At 46.9% G+C, this 24,582-nt stretch overlaps 4 protein-coding genes across 11 annotated transcripts; 2 read left to right on the top strand and 2 right to left on the bottom strand.

The window, feature by feature from the left end:
- On the top strand, nt 1-3,080 carry LOC139534049 (unique cartilage matrix-associated protein-like). The gene is made up of 5 exons (XM_071332710.1): nt 1-156; nt 367-432; nt 521-616; nt 2,402-2,500; nt 2,870-3,080. The coding sequence occupies exons 1-5, from the start codon at nt 99-101 to the stop codon at nt 2,956-2,958; spliced, it is 408 nt and encodes a 135-aa protein (XP_071188811.1). The 5' UTR covers nt 1-98; the 3' UTR covers nt 2,959-3,080.
- Nucleotides 3,081-4,179: 1,099 nt separating this feature from the next.
- Nucleotides 4,180-15,769, bottom strand: mcm10 (minichromosome maintenance 10 replication initiation factor). Of its 4 annotated transcripts, none has more exons than XM_071332701.1 (18): nt 15,715-15,769; nt 14,728-14,780; nt 14,337-14,630; nt 13,922-14,125; nt 13,364-13,724; nt 12,697-12,862; nt 11,915-12,082; nt 11,710-11,826; nt 10,500-10,696; nt 8,658-8,752; nt 6,841-6,948; nt 6,257-6,609; nt 5,978-6,110; nt 5,730-5,860; nt 5,445-5,558; nt 4,912-5,057; nt 4,657-4,699; nt 4,180-4,545 (listed from the first exon to the last, which is right to left on the bottom strand). In XM_071332701.1, exons 2-18 carry the CDS (start codon nt 14,732-14,734, stop codon nt 4,462-4,464), a joined length of 2,721 nt encoding a protein of 906 aa, XP_071188802.1. In that variant the 5' UTR covers nt 14,735-14,780; nt 15,715-15,769; the 3' UTR covers nt 4,180-4,461. The 4 variants fall into 4 exon arrangements, with proteins under 4 accessions (XP_071188802.1, XP_071188801.1, XP_071188800.1 ...); XM_071332700.1 differs by lacking the exon at nt 15,715-15,769 and adding an exon at nt 15,213-15,323; XM_071332699.1 differs by lacking the exon at nt 15,715-15,769 and adding an exon at nt 15,208-15,302.
- On the top strand, nt 15,447-19,347 carry LOC139534048 (hemagglutinin/amebocyte aggregation factor-like). Of its 3 annotated transcripts, XM_071332707.1 has the most exons (6): nt 16,913-17,006; nt 18,015-18,093; nt 18,326-18,404; nt 18,683-18,871; nt 18,995-19,147; nt 19,238-19,347. In XM_071332707.1, exons 2-6 carry the CDS (start codon nt 18,036-18,038, stop codon nt 19,284-19,286), a joined length of 528 nt encoding a protein of 175 aa, XP_071188808.1. In that variant the 5' UTR covers nt 16,913-17,006; nt 18,015-18,035; the 3' UTR covers nt 19,287-19,347. The 3 variants fall into 3 exon arrangements, with proteins under 3 accessions (XP_071188810.1, XP_071188809.1, XP_071188808.1); XM_071332709.1 differs by lacking the exons at nt 16,913-17,006; nt 18,015-18,093 and adding an exon at nt 15,447-15,552; XM_071332708.1 differs by lacking the exons at nt 16,913-17,006; nt 18,015-18,093 and adding an exon at nt 15,583-15,904.
- Nucleotides 16,099-24,495, bottom strand: LOC139534047 (optineurin-like). 3 transcript variants are annotated; one of them, XM_071332703.1, is made up of 13 exons: nt 24,266-24,495; nt 22,710-22,855; nt 22,316-22,521; nt 21,907-22,065; nt 21,567-21,739; nt 21,345-21,498; nt 20,618-20,733; nt 20,330-20,479; nt 20,022-20,106; nt 19,735-19,887; nt 17,392-17,534; nt 17,197-17,288; nt 16,099-16,989 (listed from the first exon to the last, which is right to left on the bottom strand). In XM_071332703.1, exons 2-13 carry the CDS (start codon nt 22,849-22,851, stop codon nt 16,868-16,870), a joined length of 1,695 nt encoding a protein of 564 aa, XP_071188804.1. In that variant the 5' UTR covers nt 22,852-22,855; nt 24,266-24,495; the 3' UTR covers nt 16,099-16,867. The 3 variants fall into 3 exon arrangements, with proteins under 3 accessions (XP_071188804.1, XP_071188806.1, XP_071188807.1); XM_071332705.1 differs by lacking the exon at nt 24,266-24,495 and adding an exon at nt 23,257-23,314; XM_071332706.1 differs by lacking the exon at nt 17,197-17,288 and having other exon boundaries at nt 16,852-16,989; nt 24,266-24,491.
- Nucleotides 24,496-24,582: the final 87 nt, after the last annotated feature.

Genomic DNA, 24,582 nt, shown 5'->3' with positions numbered 1-24,582 from the left:
ACTCTCCCCCTCCCTCCCCTCTACCTCCCTCACCTCTCCCCCCCTCTCTCAGTTCATAACTTGACTGTTCGCCGTGCTGCTTCACTGTATTCTTCATCATGTCCTGGACTCATCTGGTCTTTCTTTCTCTGCTCGCCACCCTCCTCATCCTCACACGTAAGTACCACGATAGGGGGTTGACATGCTGGGGGGTGGGGGGGGTCAAGGAAGGGTGTGGTAGAGGAGGTGGAGGGTGACTTAAAAAAAAAAATTATGGCAAAGGTTTGATGTTTTCAGACCTTTTCTGAAAGGTGCATGTGCAGAATTTCTAGAAAGAGGCCTAGCTCAAGTGTAAAATTGACAAAAAACTCTCTCTGTCTTTCCCAGTCTCCACCGGGGTGCGGAGTGCATCGGTGACAGATGGAAGAGAGGGAAAAGCTGCAGAGCCCAAAGGTGAGTGTCATATGTTCCATTCCCCCTCCCCAACCTGAGTGACCCCAATGGCCCTCTTTGACCCTTACCTGCTACCCTCTGCCCCCAGGGTCAGCGCGGCGAGTCTTCATGCCCGAGGCGGATGCAGCAAACTTCTTCAAAAAGCGTAGTCGGCGCTCGGCCAAACATGAGGCGGAGGTCCTCGGTGAGGCTGTTTACCATCACTATGGGGCGTTACCATGGAGCCAGGGCAGGGGCAGGACAGGGGGCATGCGGGTTTCTGATGGTAGTGTTTGCATGTGGTTGAAGTTGCTGGTGCCATTATGGACAGTTTGTTTTGGGAGGTTTGCAGAACTCTGTAGAGGCTGGTGGTGTGTGTGTGTGTGTGTGTGTGTGTGTGTGTGTGTGTGTACTCAAAGTCTATTAATTTGATGGTCTGTGGATTAAAATGTTGGGTGGTGTGGTTTGAGGTCATGGCTGTGAACTAAAGACTCCAAATCTCCTACAGGTGAATCGCTAGCAGCTGCTCCAAAAGCTTAAAAGCATTTGAAGCCATCTGTTTCACACAACACAACACAACACAACACAACACAACACACACACACACACACACACACACACACACACACACACACACACACACACACACACACACACACACACACACACACACACACACACACACACACACACACACACACACACACAGGCAGCAAAAGGAGTCACAGGGTAGTATGGAGCAGCCTCTCTCCCTCTCTGTCCCTCTCAGCCAGTCCCAGAGACAGATAGGCTGTCGTCTGCTCCAGCTCCCTGTCAGTGCATCTCTCTGGGCCACCGGTCAGAGAAAACAAGCCCACATTCCTGGAAAGTTTTAGTTACAAAATACTGTTTATTTTGCCTGCCAGCCAGTCACTGAGGCGCTGGGTGTGCACGAGAGAGAAGGGGGAGAAGTGTGTGTGTGTGCATGCATGAATGTGTGTGTATGTGTGTATACGACTTTGTTGTGACCGTGTTAGGGGAGTGATGCGCAGGTAGCAGGGAAGGCACTGCAGGAGCTGAGACAGGAATGTGTGGACCAATTAACCATTATAGTGCAGAGTGAGAGAGATAACAAGAGGAACTGAGAGAGAGAAAAGAAAGAGAAGAAACCTGAGGAGGATAATGGAACGGTCTGTTAACTTGGTCATTGGGTTACAGTAAGACACGTGAGCAGGTCTGCAGCCACGACGACAGAGAGACAGAGAGAGGGAGAGAAAGAGATATTTGTGACCTGTTTGCCACAAGAAAGGGGCAACGAGTGAAGAACAAACACCATTGTAAATACAACCCATATTTATGTTTATTTATTTTCACATCATTATAACACTGTACATAGCCATAATATGACATTTGAAATGTGTCTATCCATTTGAAAATTGTGAATGTAATGTTTAGTGTTCATTTTTTATTGTTTATTTAACTTTCTTTGGCAATGTAATCATATGTTTACCATGTCAATAAATCCCTTTGAATTTAATTGAATCAGACAGAGAGAGAGAGATAGCAAACCCAACCAGTAAGCCTAGTAACTGAGAAAGTTTCCTTTCCGCAAAGCCTCATTCCACCGAACCGTTTTGTAAGAAAACAATCTACTATTCAGTGTATGTGTGTTCTTGTTGTGTGTGTACTCAAAATGTTGTGATGTTACCTTAAAACTTCTATGAGTACCCCAATGAGGGCTAGTGTCCAATGTATACAGCACCGGCCCTCTCTGTGTGTGCGTGCGTGCGTGCCGTGCGTGCGTATATAAAGATAGTGAGAGTTAGACTGCCTGCAGTGTGTGACATAAGGAAAGTGTGAGGTGAGGACAGGTTGGAAGTTTGGCGCCAAACATCTTCGAGGTTCATGACGTAACTAAGACAACACATCTCACTCTACCTCACTAACCATAACACCTTCTTCCATCTCTCCTTGTTTCCCTCTCTTTTCCCCCTCCTCCCTCCCTCCGTAGCTGAGCAGAGGGTAAGGCTGTCAGCTGATGAGAGGAGGAGGGAGTACTATGACGAACAGAGGAACGAGTTTGAGAACTATGTGGAAGAGGAGCGCGATGGTAAGACCGACTAACTCTGTTCCAATGATGAGGTTTAAAACCATAAGTGCCCATTTGGTTAAACTCAGACCCTTATATCTCTTAGTGGTAAACGCCACAGCTTGATTTATCTGCAGTAATCTAATCAAAGTAATCACACAGTGTGCTGCACTGAACACTTTGACCACACGTCTGTGTTGGGCTTGTGGTAGTTCTCGTTCCTATTGTGTTTCTGGAAATGGTTTTCTCCCACATAAGTAAACCGACGTGTTTCACACGAAGGACAGAAATACACTTTCTTAGTCCTCCGCGTTCTACACTGCAGGTTGGCACAAACAAAAAACCCTCAACCCTCTTTCCTTTCCCTTCTCCTCCTCTCTCCATCCACAGAGCAGGATGAGAGGACACGGGAGAAGACAGAGCAGTGGCGTGAGTTCCACTATGATGGACTCTACCCCCGTTATCCCCGCGGTTGGTGAGCATGCTCCATAGGCCAAGGAGATCAGAACATAGTGCACCAGCCTGTGATTGGCAGGACCCTGTGTCAATTAAGACACCTAGCCTATCAGACGGACATAACAAGAGCATGGGAGGTGGCCAAACCATCACTCATCTAGGAGTTAAAAGGTTTAAGTACAAAACGATTAAACTCAATTTTAAATTGGTAATATTATGTAATATTTTGTAACGTTTAAAGACTTTGGGTGTGGCAGGTCAAGTTCGAAAAAGGAGGCTGTCGTGATTGGTTGTGTGTTTCTATGCATGCTTATTTCAATCTCTATCTTTGTGCATGTATCTGTGTGGTGTACTGTTTGGTGTGGTCTGTGTATCTTTCACATCTGTCTGTGTATCAAACTGTGTGGTCTTTTCTGTATTGTAACTGTAATCACAAATATGAAACCTGTAACTGTAATTCAGAACCACAGACACCAATAAAGACAATACTAAAATGTACTGCTATGAAGAAAATCCATTTTTTTTTGGCATATATATAGCTTCTCTTACTGTTACAGTAAGTGTTGATAAATCAGGGGGTGAATTCTTAAGCGCCTAGATTCAGAATCTGAATCAAATGTGTGTGTGTGAGAGAGAGAGAGAGAGAGTTGGAGGAGGGTGGAGAAAGAGCGAGAGTGGAGAGAGAGGGGAAGCTGGAGAAAGAAGGGATGATAAAAATGAGTGCGCGCGAGTGAGTCCTGGGGAAGTCATCAGACTGAGATTCATGTCGGGATTCCATGCGAGACTACCAACGTTCCACAGCTGCAACTATAGACAGCACTGGGCAGAGGACAGACAGACAGAGGGAAAGGAGAAAACTGGAGGAAAGAAGTCTAACTAAAAAGACAGTGATACTGAGGTCTCTACCGCAGGAGTTTAACTAGTGCCTGTTTGTTCCTTATATGAGCCATAACCTGGTCACATGGTGTGGTTGATAGATCGTGTTCTACACAACCTGCTTAGATCAATACAACCGACTGTCAGTCATTTTGATGAGGCAGACTATCACATCAAGCTGTATTAAATCACCACATTTGGGAGAAGCAAAACAGTGAGCGGACTCCCTGGTTCAGACGTACCCTATCCTCTCTTCACCCAGCCCGTTACTATTCTGGGCGTCTCTAAAACGCCCTCAGACTGTAAGGACGCAATCTAGCCCCGGAGACAATTTCCTCCAGCGAGCCCAAGTCAGAGAAAGGAGGAGATTGTTGGTAAATCACTCAGCACGATTTAATCAGCACATTCACATCAAACCCAGCAGGAGGGATCAACAAACAACTCATTCGGGATATTCAATTGAATCCATTCAAAACACAGCCATTTAAAATCCATTAATCAACTTAAAATGACATCGACATTAAAAAAAAACATTAAAAGGACAATTTAAAAAGCGACGTGCAGATAAAATATAACACGAGAAACTCCACCAGCAGCAGTCGCTTCATATGATGAAGACAATGACGAAGGTGATGGTCAGTGACCCAGGGCTACTGCATGCTGTTGAGGAACTTGGGCTGCTCGTCACCTCGAGGCTGCAGCAGCTCCCCAGCGATCTTAGGCCCCGACTTCTCCTGTGGACGCGAACAGGAAACAGTTAGGGAACACGAAGTAGTCGTCAAACCAAGGACCGATCGGACAGGAGAAGGATCTGAACTCCTAACCTACTGAAACGCCACACTTACCTTCAACATGCTGTCTCTTTCCCATTTGAACAGGCCACAGTTACTGCAATAAGAGAACACAGCATTATCATATCTGATGAACGCAGTAGCACGTGACCTGCATTGTGTTTGAGAGTGTGCCTTTCAACTGGACTCCTGAGTGGCGCAGCGGTCTAAGGCACTGCATCTCAAGCGTCACTCCAGCCCCTGGTTCGAATCCAAGCTGTATCACAACCGGCCGTGATAAAAACTGTTGTGCGTGTGTACGTGTCTCACCTGCAGTGTTTGTGTGGCAGGCGGTCCAGTGCGATGGCTCTCTGTCCACAGGGGCACTTGAAGAAGCGTTTGGTGGCGTCGTGCCACTGCAGCTCATGCTTCTCCTCCACACAGCGATCAGCAGGCTTGAAGTATGTGTACTTACACTGGAGACAAGACACAGATAAACACAGATAAATATGGATCTGTACTAAGCCGTAAAGTTATATTGGTCTGACAGGACGGTTAAATCATGTTGCTAGTAGGTGAATTAGAATTCTGAGCAGTCTGGCCGATCTGCTGTCCTACTAGGTTTACACACGCCATTGGGACCGTTGTAATCGTACCGGTCTAAATTGCCAGTTGGCTCATGGGGAATATTCTGAGGTGCTCGGAGATGGGGCGTTCATCTGACTCACGTCAAGGAAAGCTGATGGTTCAAATCCCAGAAGTAGATTTTGACTCAACAGAATAAAACCGTTGGTTTGGTTTGGTGGTTAACTGGCAGGACAGCTGATGACACTAGAGAATAAGACCTGTGATTGGACACAGACCTTTTTACAGCTGACGGCTCGACACTTCTGCTCTCTGATGCTCCTCATCTTGTCCTCCATCGCCTCCTTCTTCACCAGGGGGTCAAAGTAACTCTCCTGCTGCTGGTACTCTGCCTAAAGAGAGAGAGAGGAACTGTTAACCCTGGACTAGGGGAAGGGGGAATCATTACAGGAGAGGGGAACTATTATAACACTGGGCTAGAGATAAGGGGGAATCATTACACTGTTACACAGAGAAGGGAGCAGTTGCACTAGGCTGCTATGGTTACGTAATTGCTGACTCACCGCCTGTAGCTCGGCCCCGTGCCGGGACTTGGCGTTGAGGATCTTCTTGAACTCCTCTGATTGGACGTAGTCCATTTTTTCCCGCCTCTTCTTCTGGGCTGGCTCCTCCTCCTTGGCCCCAGGCTGTTCACCTGTACAGAGGCAGATCCCAGAGGATGGGTAAGAACAGGGACTCTCTCTGTGTGTGTGTGTGTGTGTGTGTGTGTGTGTGTGTGTGTGTGTGTGTGTGTGTGTGTTCATGTGTGTACCATCGGGCGAGGACAGGTTCTTCTGTACCCTGGTGGTGATGTCAGTGCTGCTGCTCCTCTTCCTCTTCACAGCGTTGGGGTCTTCTTTGGCCAGCCCAGCCCCCTTCACTCTCAGCTTCTTCAGAGCAGCCAACTAGAGAGGAGAGGGATGGCTTCACCTTTAACCTCCAACCTCTCTGTGACCTTTGAACTCTAGCCTCTCTATGACATCACATTCTACAGTCAAATCAACAGTGTACGCTAAGCATGAAAGCATGTGATAGGATGAGCACCACCTACCTTGGCTGCTGATAGGCTGTGTGGCGTCGGGGGCGGAGGAGGGGTGTGATCAAAAAACAAGATATCATCTCCCTCGTTAAAACCCCTGCCCAGTGTTGGGGTGTGGGGGGCGGTGGGGCTCTGGGTGGCTTTGGGGACCTCTGAGGCAGACTTAGGGGACAGGAGGGTCCCTCTAGATGGGGGAGAGGCCCCGGGGACCCCCGCCCTGCCTGAGTTCTGGAGGACCCTCTGCTGGATCTCCTCTGCCCGGCGTCTGCGGTTCTCTAAGAGCTGCTTCTGCTGCTGTTTCTGCTGCTTCAGGAGATCAGAGGCAGAGATGGACTGGACCCCTGCACCGGCCGAGCCCTTGGAACCTGGGGGAGTGAGAGAGGTGGAAGAAGAGAGAAAGGGGGGATGAAGAGAGATAAAGATGATGTACAGTAATTCTCATGCATTGACAAGCAGGGAGAATACACACCGAGGTAAAAAAAAAAATATTAAAGAATGTGTTTCCTTCTAAAGCCCTCCTGTCTTTCTCTAGTCTCCAGATAGCCCATCTGATGTGGTCATGCGTTTGGTCTGGTCTGCTTGATTGAGCCAGTTACCTGGGGGTTTGGTGAGGTGTCTCTTCAGTTGGAGGGCTCCCGGGGTAGGCATGGATAACAGGTCCTTGAAGTCGTCTGAGCAGCCAGACACCTCGTTAGACTTCATGGCTGAAAAACAATCAAACACATGAAGAAAGAGCACCAGTCTTAAACCTCTCTCACCCCCCACTCACTCCCTCCATCTCCCACAGTCTTAAACCTCTCTCACCCCCCACTCACTCCCTCCATCTCCCACAGTCTTAAACCTCTCTCACCCCCCACTCACTCCCTCCATCTCCCACAGTCTTATACCTCTCTCACCCCCCACTCACTCCCTCCATCTCCCCCAGTCTTAAACCTCTCTCACCCCCCACTCACTCCCTCCATCTCCCCCAGTCTTAAACCTCTCTCACCCCCCACTCACTCCCTCCATCTCCCCCAGTCTTATACCTCTCTCACCCCCCACTCACTCCCTCCATCTCCCACAGTCTTAAACCTCTCTCACCCCCCACTCACTCCCTCCATCTCCCCCAGTCTTAAACCTCTCTCACCCCCCACTCACTCCCTCCATCTCCACCAGTCTTATACCTCTCTCACACCCCACTCACTCACTCCATCTCCCCATCTTAAACCTCTCTCACCCCCCACTCACTCCCTCCATCTCCCCCAGTCTTAAACCTCTCTCACCCCCCACTCACTCCCTCCATCTCCCCCAGTCTTAAACCTCTCTCACCCCCCACTCACTCCCTCCATCTCCCCCAGTCTTAAACCTCTCTCACCCCCCACTCACTCACTCCACTCCATCCACTCTTCACCCAGTCTCTACAACCAGTCTTACTTTCACCCCCCACTCACTCCCTCCATCTCCCCCAGTCTTAATACCCCAGTCTCTTCCACCCCCTCACTCACTCCCTCCATCTCCCACCAGTCTTAAACCTCTCTCACCCCCCACTCACTCCCTCCATCTCCCCCAGTCTTAAACCTCTCTCACCCCCCACTCACTCCCTCCATCTCCCCCAGTCTTAAACCTCTCTCACCCCCCACTCACTCCCTCCATCTCCCCCAGTCTTAAACCTCTCTCACCCCCCACTCACTCCCTCCATCTCCCCATCTTAAACCTCTCTCACTCCCCACTCACTCCCTCCATCTCCCCCAGTCTTAAACCTCTCTCACCCCCCACTCACTCCCTCCATCTCCCCCAGTCTTAAACCTCTCTCGCCCCCATCTCCCCCAGTCTTAAACCTCTCTCACCCCCCACTCACTCCCTCCATCTCCCCCAGTCTTAAACCTCTCTCACCCCCCACTCACTCCCTCCATCTCCCCCAGTCTTAAACCTCTCTCACCCCCCACTCACTCCCTCCATCTCCCCCAGTCTTAAACCCCATCTCTCAACCCCCCACTCACTCCCTCCATCCTCTCCCCAGTCTTACCCAGTCTCTTGCCCCCTCTCACTCCCTCCACCTCCCCCAGTCTTACCCAGTCTCTTGGCCCCCTCTCACTCCCTCCACCTCCCCCAGTCTTACCCAGTCTCTTGGCCCCCTCTCACTCCCTCCACCTCCCCCAGTCTTACCCAGTCTCTTGGCCCCCTCTCACTCCCTCCACCTCCCCCAGTCTTACCCAGTCTCTTGGCCCCCTCTCACTCCCTCCACCTCCCCCAGTCTTACCCAGTCTCTTGGCCCCCTCTCACTCCCTCCACCTCCCCCAGTCTTACCCAGTCTCTTGGCCCCCTCTCACTCCCTCCACCTCCCCCAGTCTTACCCTCTTGGCCCCCTCTCACTCCCTCCACCTCCCCCAGTCTCTTGGCCCCCTCTCACTCCCTCCACCTCCCCCAGTCTTACCCAGTCTCTTGGCCTGGCTGGCCAGCTGGTCTGATCCCTTCACAAACAGGTTTCCTAGCGTGGTCTGGGTGGGCTGCTTAGGGCCAGACGCAGACCTAGACAGGAACGAAGGTGCACATAAGTGAACACAATACAAACACACACATACTGACTCACAGCGCAGAGCAGTGTTTTCCACAACTACATCGAGTAGCCAGCCAAACAGAAAGAGTAGCCAGCCAGCCAAACAGAAAGAGTAGCCAGCCAGCCAAACAGAAAGAGTAGCCAGCCAGCCAAACAGAAAGAGTAGCCAGCCAAACAGAAAGAGTAGCCAGCCAAAAACAGAAAGAGTAGCCAGCCAAACAGAAAGAGTAGCCAGCCAAACAGAAAGAGTAGCCAGCCAAACAGAAAGAGTAGCCAGCCAAAAACAGAAAGAGTAGCCAGCCAAAAACAGAAAGAGTAGCCAGCCAAACAGAAAGAGTAGCCAGCCAAACAGAAAGAGTAGCCAGCCAAACAGAAAGAGTAGCCAGCCAGCCAAACAGAAAGAGTAGCCAGCCAGCCAAATAGAAAGAGTAGCCAGCCAAACAGAAAGAGTAGCCAGCCAGCCAAACAGAAAGAGTAGCCAGCCAAACAGAAAGAGTAGCCAGCCAAACAGAAAGAGTAGCCAGCCAGGAGCTATATTTTGATGGCCTCCGGTAAAGTGTAATACCCTGATTCCACCTGAAATACACAGCAAAATTATTGAATACATTATCGAGTTTACCTCCCAGATTAGAAAAATGTGTTGTGGTATTGCATTCTGTTCATGCATTATGATAAACTTGGGCAAATTAATACATTTAGTTGATTCCCTACTAAAGGTCAATAAATGTTTGAAAGTTGTTGAATTCTGTTTTAATACCTGGATTCCGTGAGGGCCCTAATTATCATATTTGGACCAGAATGCTCTCCACCACCTAACGTCCCTGCAGTGATGATTCACCATCTTCATCATATGTTTTCACAATTTACCTGCAGATATTTGCCAAAAAGCCTCGGCCTACCAGTAGCCTATGCAAATAAGGGCGCCAAATGACAGAGCCTCTCAACGATGCCATTGGGTAGGCTACACCGACTGACGAGACGAGAGCCACTCACGTTAGAGTCGCCGTGGAGCACACCCCGACATCCTGGCAAAGGAAACCTAGGAAATCCTTCGCTTTACTTGTCTGATGCGACACCACGGACATATAACCACGCTGCAGGATTTATGAATGGCAAAGGGATGTAGGAGACTTAATTCAAGTCAGTTCGACACCTTTTAAAAACCAGTCAACACTTGCTGTTTAGTTGTCAATCAAAGCACAGTAAATAGCCTTTGGGTCATGACTCCGCGTGGCTGGCTATGTGAAACACGCAAAAGAAAAGAAATGAATGGGGCTGAAAACCAGAATTTGGCCCACGGTTACCACTTACATGACACGGGGACGTGCAAATTCACAGCCATCGCGCTCTCTCCCTCCTCCGTGTAAAGAAATCTGACTGCAACCAACCACAGCGCGCACTAATTATACCGGGAGGCGGGACAGACAGCAGACTGCGTTTCTCTGTCATTGCTCGCTTTGTGACTGACAGGCGCCTATCCTATCAATAGAGCTCGAGAAGATGCAGATCGTTCATTCTAGCGGGAGAGGACTCGATGGACTAGCGAATTGAAACGTTTAAATGAAAAGTATCCAATTTAAAATGAGTCTGTAACCGGCTAATTACCGGCGCTAATGGAAAACACTGCTTAGAGACGACTGACGTTTACATAGATACACACACTGACCAACCAACACACACATGCCCACAATATTCACTGTGACACACACACACACTCACAGTGCGGCAGCGCAGGCTGGTGAGGACATGCCTCCGTAGTGGAAGCCGGTCTGACACAGTCGTTCCTTCAGGCTGTTGCCCTTCCCCTTGACCTTCCCCGTGGCCTTCCCCGAGAAAGACGACTGCAGCTCGGCACGCTGGGCACTCATCTTCTTATACTGGGCCTTGACGTGGTACTGGCAGTACTGGCACTCATACTGCAGAGAGAGAGATAGCACATGACAACAGTCCTACACCCTCCTACTGCAGAGAGAGAGATAGCACATGACAACAGTCCTACACCCGCCTACTGCAGAGAGATAGCACATGACAACAGTCCTACACCCGCCTACTGCAGAGAGATAGCACATGACAACAGTCCTACACCCTCATACTGCAGAGAGAGATAGCACATGACAACAGTCCTACACCCTCATACTGCAGAGAGAGATAGCACATGACAACAGTCCTACACCCTCCTACTGCAGAAAGAGAGATAGCACATGACAACAGTCCTACACCCTCCTACTGCAGAGAGAGATAGCACACGACAACAGTCCTACACCCACCTACTGCAGAGAGAGATAGCACATGACAAGAGTCCTACACCCTCCTACTGCAGAGAGAGATAGCACATGACAACAGTCCAACACCCGCCTACTGCAGAGAGAGATAGCACATGACAACAGTCCTACACCCTCCTACTGCAGAGAGAGAGGTAGCACATGACAACAGTCCTACACCCGCCTACTGCAGAGAGAGAGATAGCACATGACAACAGTCCTACACCTCATACTGCAGAGAGAGATAGCACATGACAACAGTCCTACACCCTCATACTGCAGAGAGAGATAGCACATGACAACAGTCCTACACCCTCATACTGCAGAGAGAGATAGCACATGACAACAGTCCTACACCCTCATACTGCAGAGAGAGATAGCACATGACAACAGTCCTACACCCTCATACTGCAGAGAGAGAGAGATAGCACATGACAACAGTCCTACACCCTCATACTGCAGAGAAAACGCTAGAAACTATGTCACTTCACAACTTCTCAAATGTCCCTCTCTCTATTTGGCGGTGGTATATGACTGACACAGGAAATATGAATGACACCGATCAGCCTTTAGGTCGGTTCTGAGGGTCAGTGTGGGTCAGAGAGTGGATGGAGGAGCTGTTGAGCGGTTCCGGTTGCGTGTGTTTCTGGATGCAGAGGCAAACCCACCAGGTTGACAATCTGAGAGCAGGGGTCTCCGTTCTTCTTGGCTGCCTTACAGGTGCCATAGTCCTGAGCCTCCCCCATCAACAACACCTTCTGATGGTGGTCCACCGACAGAGACACCTGGGGTGGGGGGGGGGGGGGATAGTGATGGTGAGAACACACACACACACATTGCAGAGAAAGTAAACACAGACACACACACACTCACCCCGTCATATCCGTCTTTGGCCTTCATGGGGTTGGGGTTGAGGATGCCCATGACGGTGCCTGGCTCAGTCTTCCAGTGCTCCTTATGCACCTCCCCAAACAGGAAGAGAGACACGTACACTTCCAGGTCATGGAGGTCAGACAGCTTCCAGATGCTGAACGTCTTACCCTGTGAGCGGAGGGAGGGAGGGAGGCAAGTCTTAGCGCTGCCATCTCTGACCCATCTGAAATGAATACAGGCAGGCCCACTTCTTGTCAAGTCAATGCCTTGTTTTAATGAACATTGGTCAACCTTACCTACTTCTGGAGTCCTGAGTGTCCATGTCAATAAAACCACATGATCATTGACCTACTGTCAAGTTGTATGTTGGTATACAGTATGGAGCAGTGGAGGCTGCTGAGGGGAGGACGGCTCATAATAATGGCCAGAATGGCGCAAATTGAATGGCATCAAACACCTGGAAACCATGTGTATGATGTATTTGATATCATTCCACCTATTCCACTCCAGCCATTACCACGAGCCCATCCTCCCCAATTAAGGTGCCACCAACCTCCTGTGGTATAGATGGGGTAATTTGGGGCGGCAGGTAGCCTAGTGGTTAGAGCGTTGGGTCTGTAACCGAACGGTTGCTGGATCGAATCCCAGAGTCTACAAGGTAAAGATCTGTCGTTCTGCCCCTGAACAAGGCAGTTGGCCTACCGGGGAACAGTGGGTTGTCATGGTAAATAGGAATTTGTTCTTAACTGACTTGCCTAGTTAAATAAAAGTTCTGGTCTTACACTGCTGTTGCTCTGTGGTGTGGCTTTGTTGACCAGCACAGCGAAGGTGACCCAGTCGCACTCCTCCAGCTTCTCCCGGGCCAGGCGCTCAGGCAACTGGGAGAGCCGAATCAGCTTGCGGTCGGCCATCTTACGGTCCATCTCCGTGGAGGACACGCGTGGTCGCCTGAAACCAACGAACCAATCAGAATCCAGATCTGAGCTTCGGACAACAAACCTTGGAGTATTTATGTGTGTGTTACAGGTAGATGAGTTTGTGTAGATGATAGATGAGTGTGTGTGTGTTACAGGTAGATGAGTTTGTGTAGATGATAGATGAGTGTGTGTGTGTTACAGGTAGATGAGTTTGTGTAGATGATAGATGAGTGTGTGTGTGTTACAGGTAGATGAGTTTGTGTAGATGATAGATGAGTGTGTGTGTTACAGGTAGATGAGTGTGTGTGTGTGTGTTACAGGTAGATGAGTGTGTGTGTGTGTGTGTGTGTGTGTGTGTGTGTGTGTGTGTGTGTGTTACAGGTAGATGAGTTTGTGTGTGTTACAGGTAGATGAGTGTGTGTGTGTTACAGATAGATGAGTGTGTGTGTGTTACAGATAGATGAGTGTGTGTGTGTTACAGGTAGATGAGTGTGTGTGTGTTACAAGTAGATGAGTGTGTGTGTGCTCTGACCTCAGCCGCAGTCCAGAGTACTTCTCGATGGCGACGTCTTTAGGGAGAGATGGAAGGGGGTTGGCCTGTCGTACGGCGGACAGGGCCGCAGCAGCATTGGACTGGGAAGGTAGCGATGAACGTAGAGTACTGTTGGTCCTACTACTGCTTGCTATTGGCTGGAAGGAGCTGTGAGTCTTAATCTCCACCAGTGGACCTCTGGTGTCTGTAGCGGCTGCTGTAGCGCTAGGCTGGACCTGGTGAGCTGTCCTTTGACCTTTGCGTTTGAACAGGTCAGCGTTGTTGAGCTGAGCGGTGAAGTCGGAGGACTCCTGTAGCTTGGTGCTGTCTCCTCGTTCTGGGGCAGACGAGGGCTTTCCTACTGTCAAAAACAACAGATGAAGAGATTCCTTTAAAACACACATCCACAGGCACCACCGTCACCCATTACACTTTACACAGATGCTCCTTACATGACATGGTAAGTCGCCACTGTGTTCCTGTAAGGTCAGCCTTGACTTTGATGAGAATACATCCTGAAACACAATGGAAACACAAAAAAACATATGAAAGTATTACCTGCTTGGGGCTTGGTCTTCTGTGTGGGACGAACTGGCTTGGAGGAGCTCTGTTTGGGGGGACCCTGTGAGGGAGTGTTCGCTTTAGAAGGTGCCTTTGTTCCTGGGATGCTGTTTGGGATAGAGGTGGCTGTAGAGCTCTTCTGGGAGGCCTCTAGCTGCTGCTGCAGCCTCTGCATCTGCTCCTGCATACACCTCAGCTCCTCTGAGAACACACAGAAACACACCCAAATAAGATTAGAGCCTGAAAGCTGCCATGAGTTAAAAAGCAAAGGAGACCGTGTGTGAAGCTGACATACTTTAAGAGTAGGTATCTGCATTTTAGAAACATTTACTCTATACATACTATAGGCGTTAATGCTACGCTACAGCGCTATCGTAATCATTTTGAGGTACTGAACTCCATGTGGACAAACCTTGTAAATCTTCTTGGGATTTATTGAGGTTGTCCGGAGCCTCCCCTACAGACGGCTGTGTTTCAACTTCTTCCTCCTCTTCAATGCCATCCACATCTCCAAAGAGGGCAACGGCTCCATCCTCTTCCTCCCTCTCCCCACCCTCTCCCTCCAGTCCCTCCCTGTACTCTTCATCATCATCATCGTTGTCAAACAGGTCATCTAGGTTGTCCTCCGCTTCCTGGCTAGCCTGCTGCTCCTCTCCAGCCTCGTTCTCAGCCAGCAGCTCTGTTAGAAGGTCCAGGTCATCATCACCTGACACACACACAGTGTTATAGAGTTTTGTTTTGATCAAAGCCATATATTGATTATGCCCCCAACCAAACACAGACACGCGAGTTGTATCCCTTACCATCCATTTCCTGGAATTTTAAGATCAAGCCTTTCCCGATAAAAAAAGCAGATCTAGGGGAAAAAAATACACAGGTATTTTAACAGTCATATCCCGAAGACACAAGTGTTTATTGACATGTCATTAACTGTTATTTATGGTCACGGCTAGCTAAAGCTTCACAATTTCCATTGTGTATATTCTCTCCCATTATCTGTTTCCTACTGACATCGAAATAAGTAAGTTATCCGATTTTTCACAACGCTTATACTAGCAACAACGCGTACAGCAAGCTAGCAAACACATTATGAATATGATCTACACTCCAGACAGTGCGATAGCCGCGGTAGCAACAATGTAGCAAGCAATGACACACGGCCCGCAACAGTGTCACTTTGAGATAATGACGGTCACTTCAGGTCAAATTACGTTGTCGATTGTATACTTCGTGTGTAGTGACCAAGAAAACGAATTTTTCTTGCAAAGAATTATATTGTTCACCTTACTTGATGATTTCAGGGACTTCTCCAGCTAGCTATCCTCGTTTCTTCAAAATACTACTGAGAAAGAACTGAATCTGGCGCTAAACGAAGGACCCCTATCAAATAGAATAGTGGCTACTATTTTGCCTGTCCACAAAGTATGTGGTAGATGTTTCCACTCACAAATTACTCGCATATCGCAAATAAAATCATAGAAAACGGTATAACTAGTTAAATTTTTTGTTGTTGAAATTATACATTATTTTATTGACTGGTGTCGCTAAAGTAGGCATGGCTTATTTAAATATAGGCTACAGTCCTTGTCCGAATATATAAACAACGTTTATGAACGTCAACAAACATGGTATGTCCTATCAGGGATCAACAGCATATTGCAGTTGAATGGTTAAGGTAAGGGTATGTTGCGTCCCAAGGATTCCGGATTGCACTGACTGAACAAACATATGAAGGTATTTAACTAGGCAAGTTCGTTAAGAACAAATTCGTATTTACAATGACGGTTTACCAAAAGACAAAAGGCCTACTGCGGGGACGGGGGCTGGGATTAAAAATAAAAAGATGGGACAAAACACACATCACGACCAGAGAGACAACACGACATAATGACACCAAATACAACATAGCATGGCAGCAACACATGGTACAAACATTATCGGGCACCGACAACAGCAAAGGCAAGAAGGTAGAGACTGTCAGTAAGTGTCCATGATTGAGTCTTTGAATGAAGAGATTGAAATAAAACTGTCCAGTTTGAGTGTTGGTTGCAGCTCGAGCTGCTTTATACCATAGATATAAAGTGGATTCTGTTCTATATCTATGGTGGGTACTCTCATGTTGCATTTTTCAGGTGCCATCAGATGTGTGTGCAACAACACAGACAGAAACAGCCTACTGTACCAATAACACCTTTATTACATATTTTCATAATTATTTTACAGAATCACAGGATTTGTAAATACATCTGGATACAGAAGTTAGTAGTTAGTTAATACAGTACACTCCCTTGCATAGTCATACTTCCTGCAGGCTACATAAGCTGTAAATAGGTTTAATTATAAATGTACAAACCATGACGATGGATAAAATGTATGTGCAATATACATTTACAAAAAACAACATTAAAGTGTCTTAGGCATCCTTCCCTCCGTTGAAGCAATATATTTTCGAATTATTCAAAACGAAATGTCTATGCTGTAATTGTAATCTAGTCATAACCTTCATCCAAACAGAATTACAGCTTGATTCAATTGAACCACCCGAAAATCCATAATAAGCATTTAATAAAACAATTCAAAACTAACGCTTTAGCAAGAAACAAAGTGACAGCTGTCAATAAGGAAAAAAAGTTACCAAACTTAAAATACATATTCCAGTTCTCCATTTATCACCTAACAGCATAATAAACGTGATACATTTTACAGGATCTTTTTCACCCCTCTAACAAAAAAAAGTGTGTCTAGTTGTGCACTGTAAGAACACATATGATATGTTCTAAAACATAGACCAAAGCAACATAGCCCTGAACTGCAAAATAAACACACTTTTTAGAGCATAAAGGTACCATTTTACTCTGCAATAAATCAGATGATGATGAAGAATCAGATTATGGTGCATCTGCGGCAGTTGTCTTTGTTGTTGCTGATGACTATGATGAAGGCTCAGATGATGCAGTCCATGATGTGAATCTGCAGGGTGTCCAGGTCTGGTAGGATCTCGTTACACTTGGGGCAGACGTGCTCCGGTATATTCCCCTGCTGCTGCCAGTCCCTGGCATCACCACCTATCAGACACACAGTGGTATGGTAACTGTATTCCCTTATATACACACACACACACATAATTACATCCTTTATCGTTGTTGTAATGTGAGATGGAGAGGAGCAGAGGGTTTTCTTGATATAATAAATACGAGATCACATTTAATTGGCAGAAAACAATATGATGTGCCCTGGCTTGAACCTTGTTAAAGCCAGGTACTGTCCTGTACCTCTGGCTCCTTCCATGTTGTGTGGACCAGCACCTCCATGTGGATTGCCTCCACGTGGCATGTGTCTTCTCTGCATATCGCTCAGAGATTGCCTACAGAAACCAGTCGTAGTCAAGCGGTGGATCCAAAATGGCAGTGAGCGTGACCTAATATGACCAGTCTGATCACATGACCAATATATAATCTGATGCTCACCTGCCCAGTGAGTCCATCTCGTCCTGTAGCTGAGTATTCTGTTTCTTGACAAACTCCAGCTGAGCAGACAGACGTTCTTTCTCCTCGTGAATCTTCTCCCGAGCTGCTCGCTCCGCATAGAAGTCAGACGAGTACACCTCCGCCTGGACAACAAATAACACACACACACAAAATTATTAAAATGATAGGCACAGATAGAAAATCACAGACAGACAAAACATTTGTCTATATGTGTCAATAATTATAAAAGTGTGGTTGTTTTGTTGTACAGATATAAATGTGAATGCCATGTACAGAATGGTGTATTGGTTATAAAATTAATTTCAGCCAAATAAAAATTCATATTCAAAAGATCTTGTAAATGTTGTATAATTGTGGGACTAACAACCAACCAACAAGCCCCTGGTGGGGGGGGGGAGGGGGGGAATCGTAAACCATAACTCAAGAGTTAAGAGGGATATTCATGAAAAATGTATGTTTCTGAGAAATGATGTTGCAAACTAATTTGGAATGATGCCAGCAATACACCTGCTCAAACATTATTAAAGTACATGGCTCAAGGACACCACTTGGGTCTAGTTCTATAAGTGGAGCATTAACCTCGCTTGTGCTGATTTGTTGAGATCACACTCCTCAAAGAAGCCATGAACGGACCCAATTTCTATATTCTGCTTCTTGCTGGAGTCTTGGTCAGCGGGCGAGGTAGGCTGTTTTAAGTTGTAGGCTGAATGAAGTGTTCATTTCTTAGTGTATGAGGTTGGTTATCAGGAAAAAATAAAATAATTTGTCTTACAGCCCACATACATGAAGAGTGAGTAACCAAAATGTCTAGGAGGTGCATACTACCATTACCATACAATTACTCTTTGTACATTATGATGCTGTGTTACAGTATATGGAATCAGTTTATCGTTCCCTTGCTTGTGTGTTGCAGAACTCCGATGGGAAAACCAATTTGACCAGCCCTTACATTTTAACTGCCCTTCAAGACAATCCATCTCCCACATAAATAGGTGAGAAAAGTCCAAAGGCTCTTATCTGCTTACTATCAATCTTCTACCAAAATGACGGCACAGATTCCCAAAATGAAATGTCTACTCTAATCATTAGTGCCGTTTTACTTTTCATCACCAATTATAAACCAAATGATCTCATTGTTCTGCATAGACCAGTAGGTGCGCTGCACTGTTGATATTGGGCATATCAACAAATTAAAACTTCAATGCATTTTTTGTTTTCAAATCATTTCAACTATTAATATGTATGTGCATTGTCATATATCTAATTTCAGTCAGCATGACAACTCCTATGAAGACCGTGTGTGGGACTTTGAGTGCAAAGACACATTTGTCTCAGAGCCTGAGTGCCACTGGTCTCCTTACGTAAATGACTTAGAACAAGAGTTCAGCTTCAAATGCCCCAATAACTATGTCCTCGCTGGGGTGAACAGCTATCATTCCAACCCCCATGAGGACAGAAGGTGAGTAGACAACGTTTACCAGATCCTATGTTCAATTGGTTATTCCATTGGTTCCACCAAGTGCCACTGAAGTATTTGAAAGAAAACAAGTATTTGACAATGATTTCCATCACTGTGTCACAGGTGGAAGTTCTACTGCTGTCGAGTCAACAGCTACTGTAACCAGGACTGTCAGTGGACCCCCTACGTCAACTACTTTGATGAGGTCATCTCTTGGCAAGTCCCAGGCCTGAACTACCTAGTTGGGGCCGGAAGCTACCATTCAAATTATTATAAGTGAGTACAATGTGTGTGTGTGATGTAGGTCAGGGGAGTGATGTTTCAACAACAAGAAAGTTTACCTCAAAATGTATTGTGTATTTTCAGAGACCGTCGTTGGAGATACCAGTACTGCACACGGAAGTCAAACTGCTGATATTACAGCTGATTATTGCATTCTTGACCCAAATGATGAGTAAAGATTGCCTACTACCTTCTTTCTTGTGTTTCATTGAATTCTTTCATTCATTAATGCATATTCACATTTAAAAATCAAGCCAGTCTGAGAAGTATACTTTTAAAAATATTTTTTAAGAAAGACACCTTATGAAAATATAAATTGTTAAACTTTTTTGGAAGGGTACTTAGCCTCAATTGAATTACTGGTTTAACAAAGAAGCTGCCTTCACTGACAGTCACTCAGAGAGTCTGTACAACTCCAAATGTTCACACAGAGTTCACAGTAAGTAAATAAGAATGGTTTAACCTTTTTCCAAGTGTGAGAACACACACACACCACACAAACCTCCAGCTCAACGCAGAATAATTCACATGACACACAGAAACACACACAACTAGATGGAGAACACACACAGAAAACCAACCTGGGCCTGGAACACAGAGATCGTCTCCAGCTCCTTCTCCTTCTGATACATCTCCTGCTTCATGACATCTATCTGCTGTTGCTTAGCAGCCAGGGCCTTCTCTGCTGCGTCCAGTCTGGTCTGCAGGTCTCCCACCTCCTTAGTGACCAGTGGCTGGAGGCCACACAGAGGGCAACGGTCAGATTCATCACCTTCACCATGCCATACCATTTTGACAAAGGACAAAACAGTGCAAAGTGCCAAACTAAAAAAAAATCTGTTTAACAGAGGCTAAGTAGTGTGGTCACCTCTCGGTTCTTGCTCTCTTGCTTCAACTCGTTGTAGTCCTCGAATAGCTTGGTGTAGGCATCCTTCAGCTGGGTCAGGTCAGTCCTGAGGAGGGGAGGGGCAACTGACTCATGATGACTAAGGAGTACTTAGATATAGAAACTCATGGCATTGACCAGTGGAAACTGATAGGGGGGGGGGGTTCAAAAGAGGAGCAGGGAATTTCTGTCCCAAGACCCCACCCTAGGGAATGGCCCAATGACCAACAGTGACAGGGGGAGTATGCATATGTCTGAGTGAGAGTGTGCGTGCATGACTGTTGTCCCACCTCTCCTCTCCAGCCTTCCTCTGCTCTAGCTGGCTCTGGGCCTTCATGCTGTCCACCTGCAGCTTCAGTCTGTCATTCTCACTCTGTACCTCCTGCTTCTCTACCAGCTGGGCTGTCAGAGTCACCACCTCCTGCTCCACATCCCTACATCTACACAGATAGAGAAATACAGAGAGCGGGATAGAGGCAAAGCGAAAGGGTGTATTGGGGGAAAGGGAATGAGCAAGGTTAGCATAGTTTACATGTTTTCATTGTCTATGTAGCCCTCCCTCTCTCCGTCTCTCTCACCTGTCCTGCAGGTTCTTCTTCATGCCCTCTGCCTCGCCCAGTTTGCTCTGAGCCTGCTGTAGCTCATTAAACAGGGTCATCATCTGAGCCTTCAGATTCTCCACCTCTGACGCAGCCTGACACATAACAGAGAACAGTCCTTCAAACTGACAGTTCTGACCAAGAAGCTAAGGGTCAGGACATTGTAATGGGGACATTTAATAAAGTGAATATTCAGTTAAGAGTAAATAACACAACGCTTAGCACATTTGTGTTTTCTCTTCCTGTAATACACACGATTTCCAGTTGTTTTAAATTTAGGACACTCATTTGTGTACTAGTTGATGGTCACTAGACTTGATACTGAATGTTATGGATTGTTCATGTCTGAGAGTGATTGACGCCAGACTGGAGGTACAAGGACCGAGGACACTGATTCTTATTATATTCTGGGACAGTGTGATTCTGTAGCAGCTGATGTTGTGACTTCCTACAAGCCTCTCAGCTGTTTTTTTGACAGAACATTGGTGCTGTGAGACGAGAATATAAGGGCCTGCTTCTCTGCTGGAGGTGTCTCCCTGTTGCAACTTGTATTAAACCACATTGATTTACTTTATCTGCAACTTATTTTAAATCAACTGGAAAATCCCTATTACATACTGTACATGAATACATTTCAATCTCAATTGCAATCCCTGTTCTTACAGGGTGAGAGACAAGCTCTTAACCAGCATATCTGTGTATCTACCTTCTCCTTCCCAGACTTATGTTGGGGCGTCTCCGCTGGTTCTGGCTCAGTACCACATGCGGTGGTGGCTAGTGCAGGGGAAACCACCTCTGGCAGTAGTGAGGTCTGTGTGGAGCTCTCCGTGTTAGTTTCTTTCTCCTCCAGCTCTGTGATTCTGAAAGACATAGGAACATCAGTCTTTGGTTCCACCCAAACATAAGCCCAGGCAGAAATGCGGCCTACCTGGATCTGGTAGCCTGGAGCTCGATTTGTAGCCTCTCCACCCTCTGGGTCTCCTTCCTCAGAGACTGGAGCAGCTGGCTGACAGTCAGCTCCTCAGACTCCTGCCTGGATACACTCATGTCATACCTGGGGTCCCTTTCATTATGAATCAGCTCCTTTCCAGTATCCTCTTTCTACACACACACACACACACACACACACACACACACACACACACACACACACACACACACACACACACACACACACACACACACACACACACACACACACTGCAGTGCTAAAATCAAGACACACACCCTTATAATATGAATGGATGGAGTGAGTGAGTGTTACTCACAGCAAACCTGATCTCTATGAAGGAGTCATCCTCTGACTCCTGACCTGTCTTGAGCTGGAGTTCAGAGTTCATGGCCACCAGGTCATTCTTCTCAGCCTGCAGACGCACCAGTTGGGCACGCAGCGCCTCCAGTTCTGCATTCTGATTGGCTGTCTCGGCCTGGAGGTGACACAGCACAGATAAGACAAAACAGTCTGCCCAGCAGTATATCTATCTATCCATATTCTACTATATATAAAAAACACACCATCTTTCTTTTCCAAGCCTCTTATTTTGTTATACAAAATCTAGCTAAATCTACAGAAAATCATCCATCCTCCATACAATAATTTCTTATTTAATAAGGTGAATATGTGGTCTAGCCAGAGTAACCTTGTGAACATTAGCCTTCCCTTTCTCCCTCTCTCACCTGTCCCTTCCCCTCTCCTTCTCCTCCCTCCAGCACCTCCACCTTCATGCTGAGCTCCTGGTTGTGTGAGGAGAGGGCCTCCATGCGGCCGCGCGCCTCATCCAGCCTCCCCTCCAGGAACACTTTCTCCTCCCTCTGCTTCTCCCTCCACACAGACAGACCCTCGAAGCGCTCCTTCATCGACATGTTGGTTTGCTTCAGCGCCTCTACAGGGGAAGATACACAGAGAGTACATTACTGTAGAACGCACACAGAGCAGTCAATCACATAATCAGCCAATGCAAAACAATCAGAACCTCATATGCCATAACATCCTTATGTCCCCGCCCCATACAGTAGATTCTCAATGAGCTTTAAGGCTGAACAACATTCTGATCCCCTCTCCATGCCTCACCCTTCAGGTCTCGGTTCTCCTGGATGAGGCAGTTCATCTGCTGCAGCGTTTCCTCCAGGGTGCCTGTGGTGGGGCTGTGGCCGGGGTGGGAGCTAGGACCCCGGGAGATGTCCCCGTTCACCATGGGGGAGCTGGACGCCATCACTCTACAGCAAGGTGAGGAGGTGTGGAGACATGCAAATGGACAATACATTCTCAGACTATGGAATACACTAGAATGAGAATAGGGATTCTGATTCTAGGGAAGCCCCGTGCAAGGACAATCAAATGTTATATATTCCCTAGATCTGCATGCATCAAAACAACAGCATATGCCCTGTCAGAGGTGTGAAGGAATACTATTGCACACAATGACTCATGTACACTGGGCAATATCCGTTATTGAATAATCTTATCAGCAGCTGTCAGGGGGTAGGAAGCTCAGCAGCCTGCCTGAGTGTGCTAGCCACTTTTCATGTCATTTAATACATCTCCACAGGTCTGTGACTGAGTGTATATTGTAGCGGCCTTAGAGGAACACCTAGCGAACTCCTCAAGGGGTTCAGACCTTTTGGTGTAACGGGCCTCTTGTTTTAACTCAGTGTTTCCCAAATTCGGTGTGCGTTTCCATTTCTGCCCCAGCACTACACAACTGATTCAAATAATCAACTAATCATCAAGCGTTTGGGCAAAAACCAAAACGTGCACCCCTTAGGGTTGCGAGGACCGGGTTTGGGAAACACTGGTTAAACTGTAAAGGTTATGTGTAAAGGTTATGTGTCAAAAAAAGGTTGTGTGTCATTCCATGGAGGGCTAATTGTCTGCTGGTTTTCACTCCTCCCTTGTACTTGATTGCTAAATTAAGGTCACTGATTAGTTAGGAACTCCCCTCACTTGGTTGTTGGTCTTAATTGGACACAAATTGAAAGGAGGAACCAAAAACCAGCAGTCACTCTGCCCTCCATGGAATGAGTTTGACACCCCTGGGTTTATTGTGCTTTCAAGAGAACTGGGAGCTAGGGAAAAAACGAGGTCGAATCATGACGTCAGTGATCTTAAGGTTCGGGAAGTCGGCGCTCTAGAAAGAGGCCCGAGTTCCCAACTTGGAATTCCGAGTTGGATGACCGTTCAAAACACTTTCAAGTCGGAGCTCGTTTTTTTTTTTTCGAATTCCCAGTTGTCATGAACGCATTTAACTCGGAAGATTTTCCAGTTTGTTTGAACGCGTCATAAGGTGTTGGCTTTCGCTGGACCGGTGGTTCAGTCCCAGTCAGGGCTAACCCCCAAATACTCTAAAATAACGTAACACATCAAAAACTGCTACACTACCGACTCAGGACATGGGTTGACTGACAGCTGTCAAGGCTGCCCCCTTTTCTCCTACTCCTTTCTCTTTCACTTCCTCATTTGAAATTCTACCTAACGTTACCTTCAACGATAAAACAATGTACCATATTTGACAGGTTCTTTAGCTAGCTTGGGTAAAAACAAGGTGAGAACGAAATCATACTTCCCAAACTGTTAGTGCGTCACATTACACCTAGGCCTAACAAATGAATCGCAATTTCAATACTCACACGTGATTAAAATACACCTTGAAAGAACTCGGATACTTCTTGTCGAAGATTAAAATACTTCTGTTTCGTTTTTCTTCGGACTTGTTATTGGTTTACAGCATTGCCCTGTCCTAACGTCACGTCACAATAAGGGGTGTGTAATGATCAAATCTTCAATCAAATGGATAAATTTACGCTGGTTTGCCTTCAAAAGCCGTAGATGAATCTATACATTTAGGAAGTCAGTGAATAGGCTGCGTTAGTGACACCCTCGAACTGACCCACAGAGCAGCTGACAGTGACGTCATGGACTGCTATTCCAGCGGGTTTTCCCTTAA

The sequence above is a fragment of the Salvelinus alpinus genome, chromosome 11, assembly GCF_045679555.1.
Source record: "Salvelinus alpinus chromosome 11, SLU_Salpinus.1, whole genome shotgun sequence".
NCBI classification, from domain to species: Eukaryota; Metazoa; Chordata; class Actinopteri; order Salmoniformes; family Salmonidae; genus Salvelinus; species Salvelinus alpinus.
Note: the sequence above shows the minus strand (reverse complement) of the source record. Positions and strands in the feature narration are given on the sequence as shown.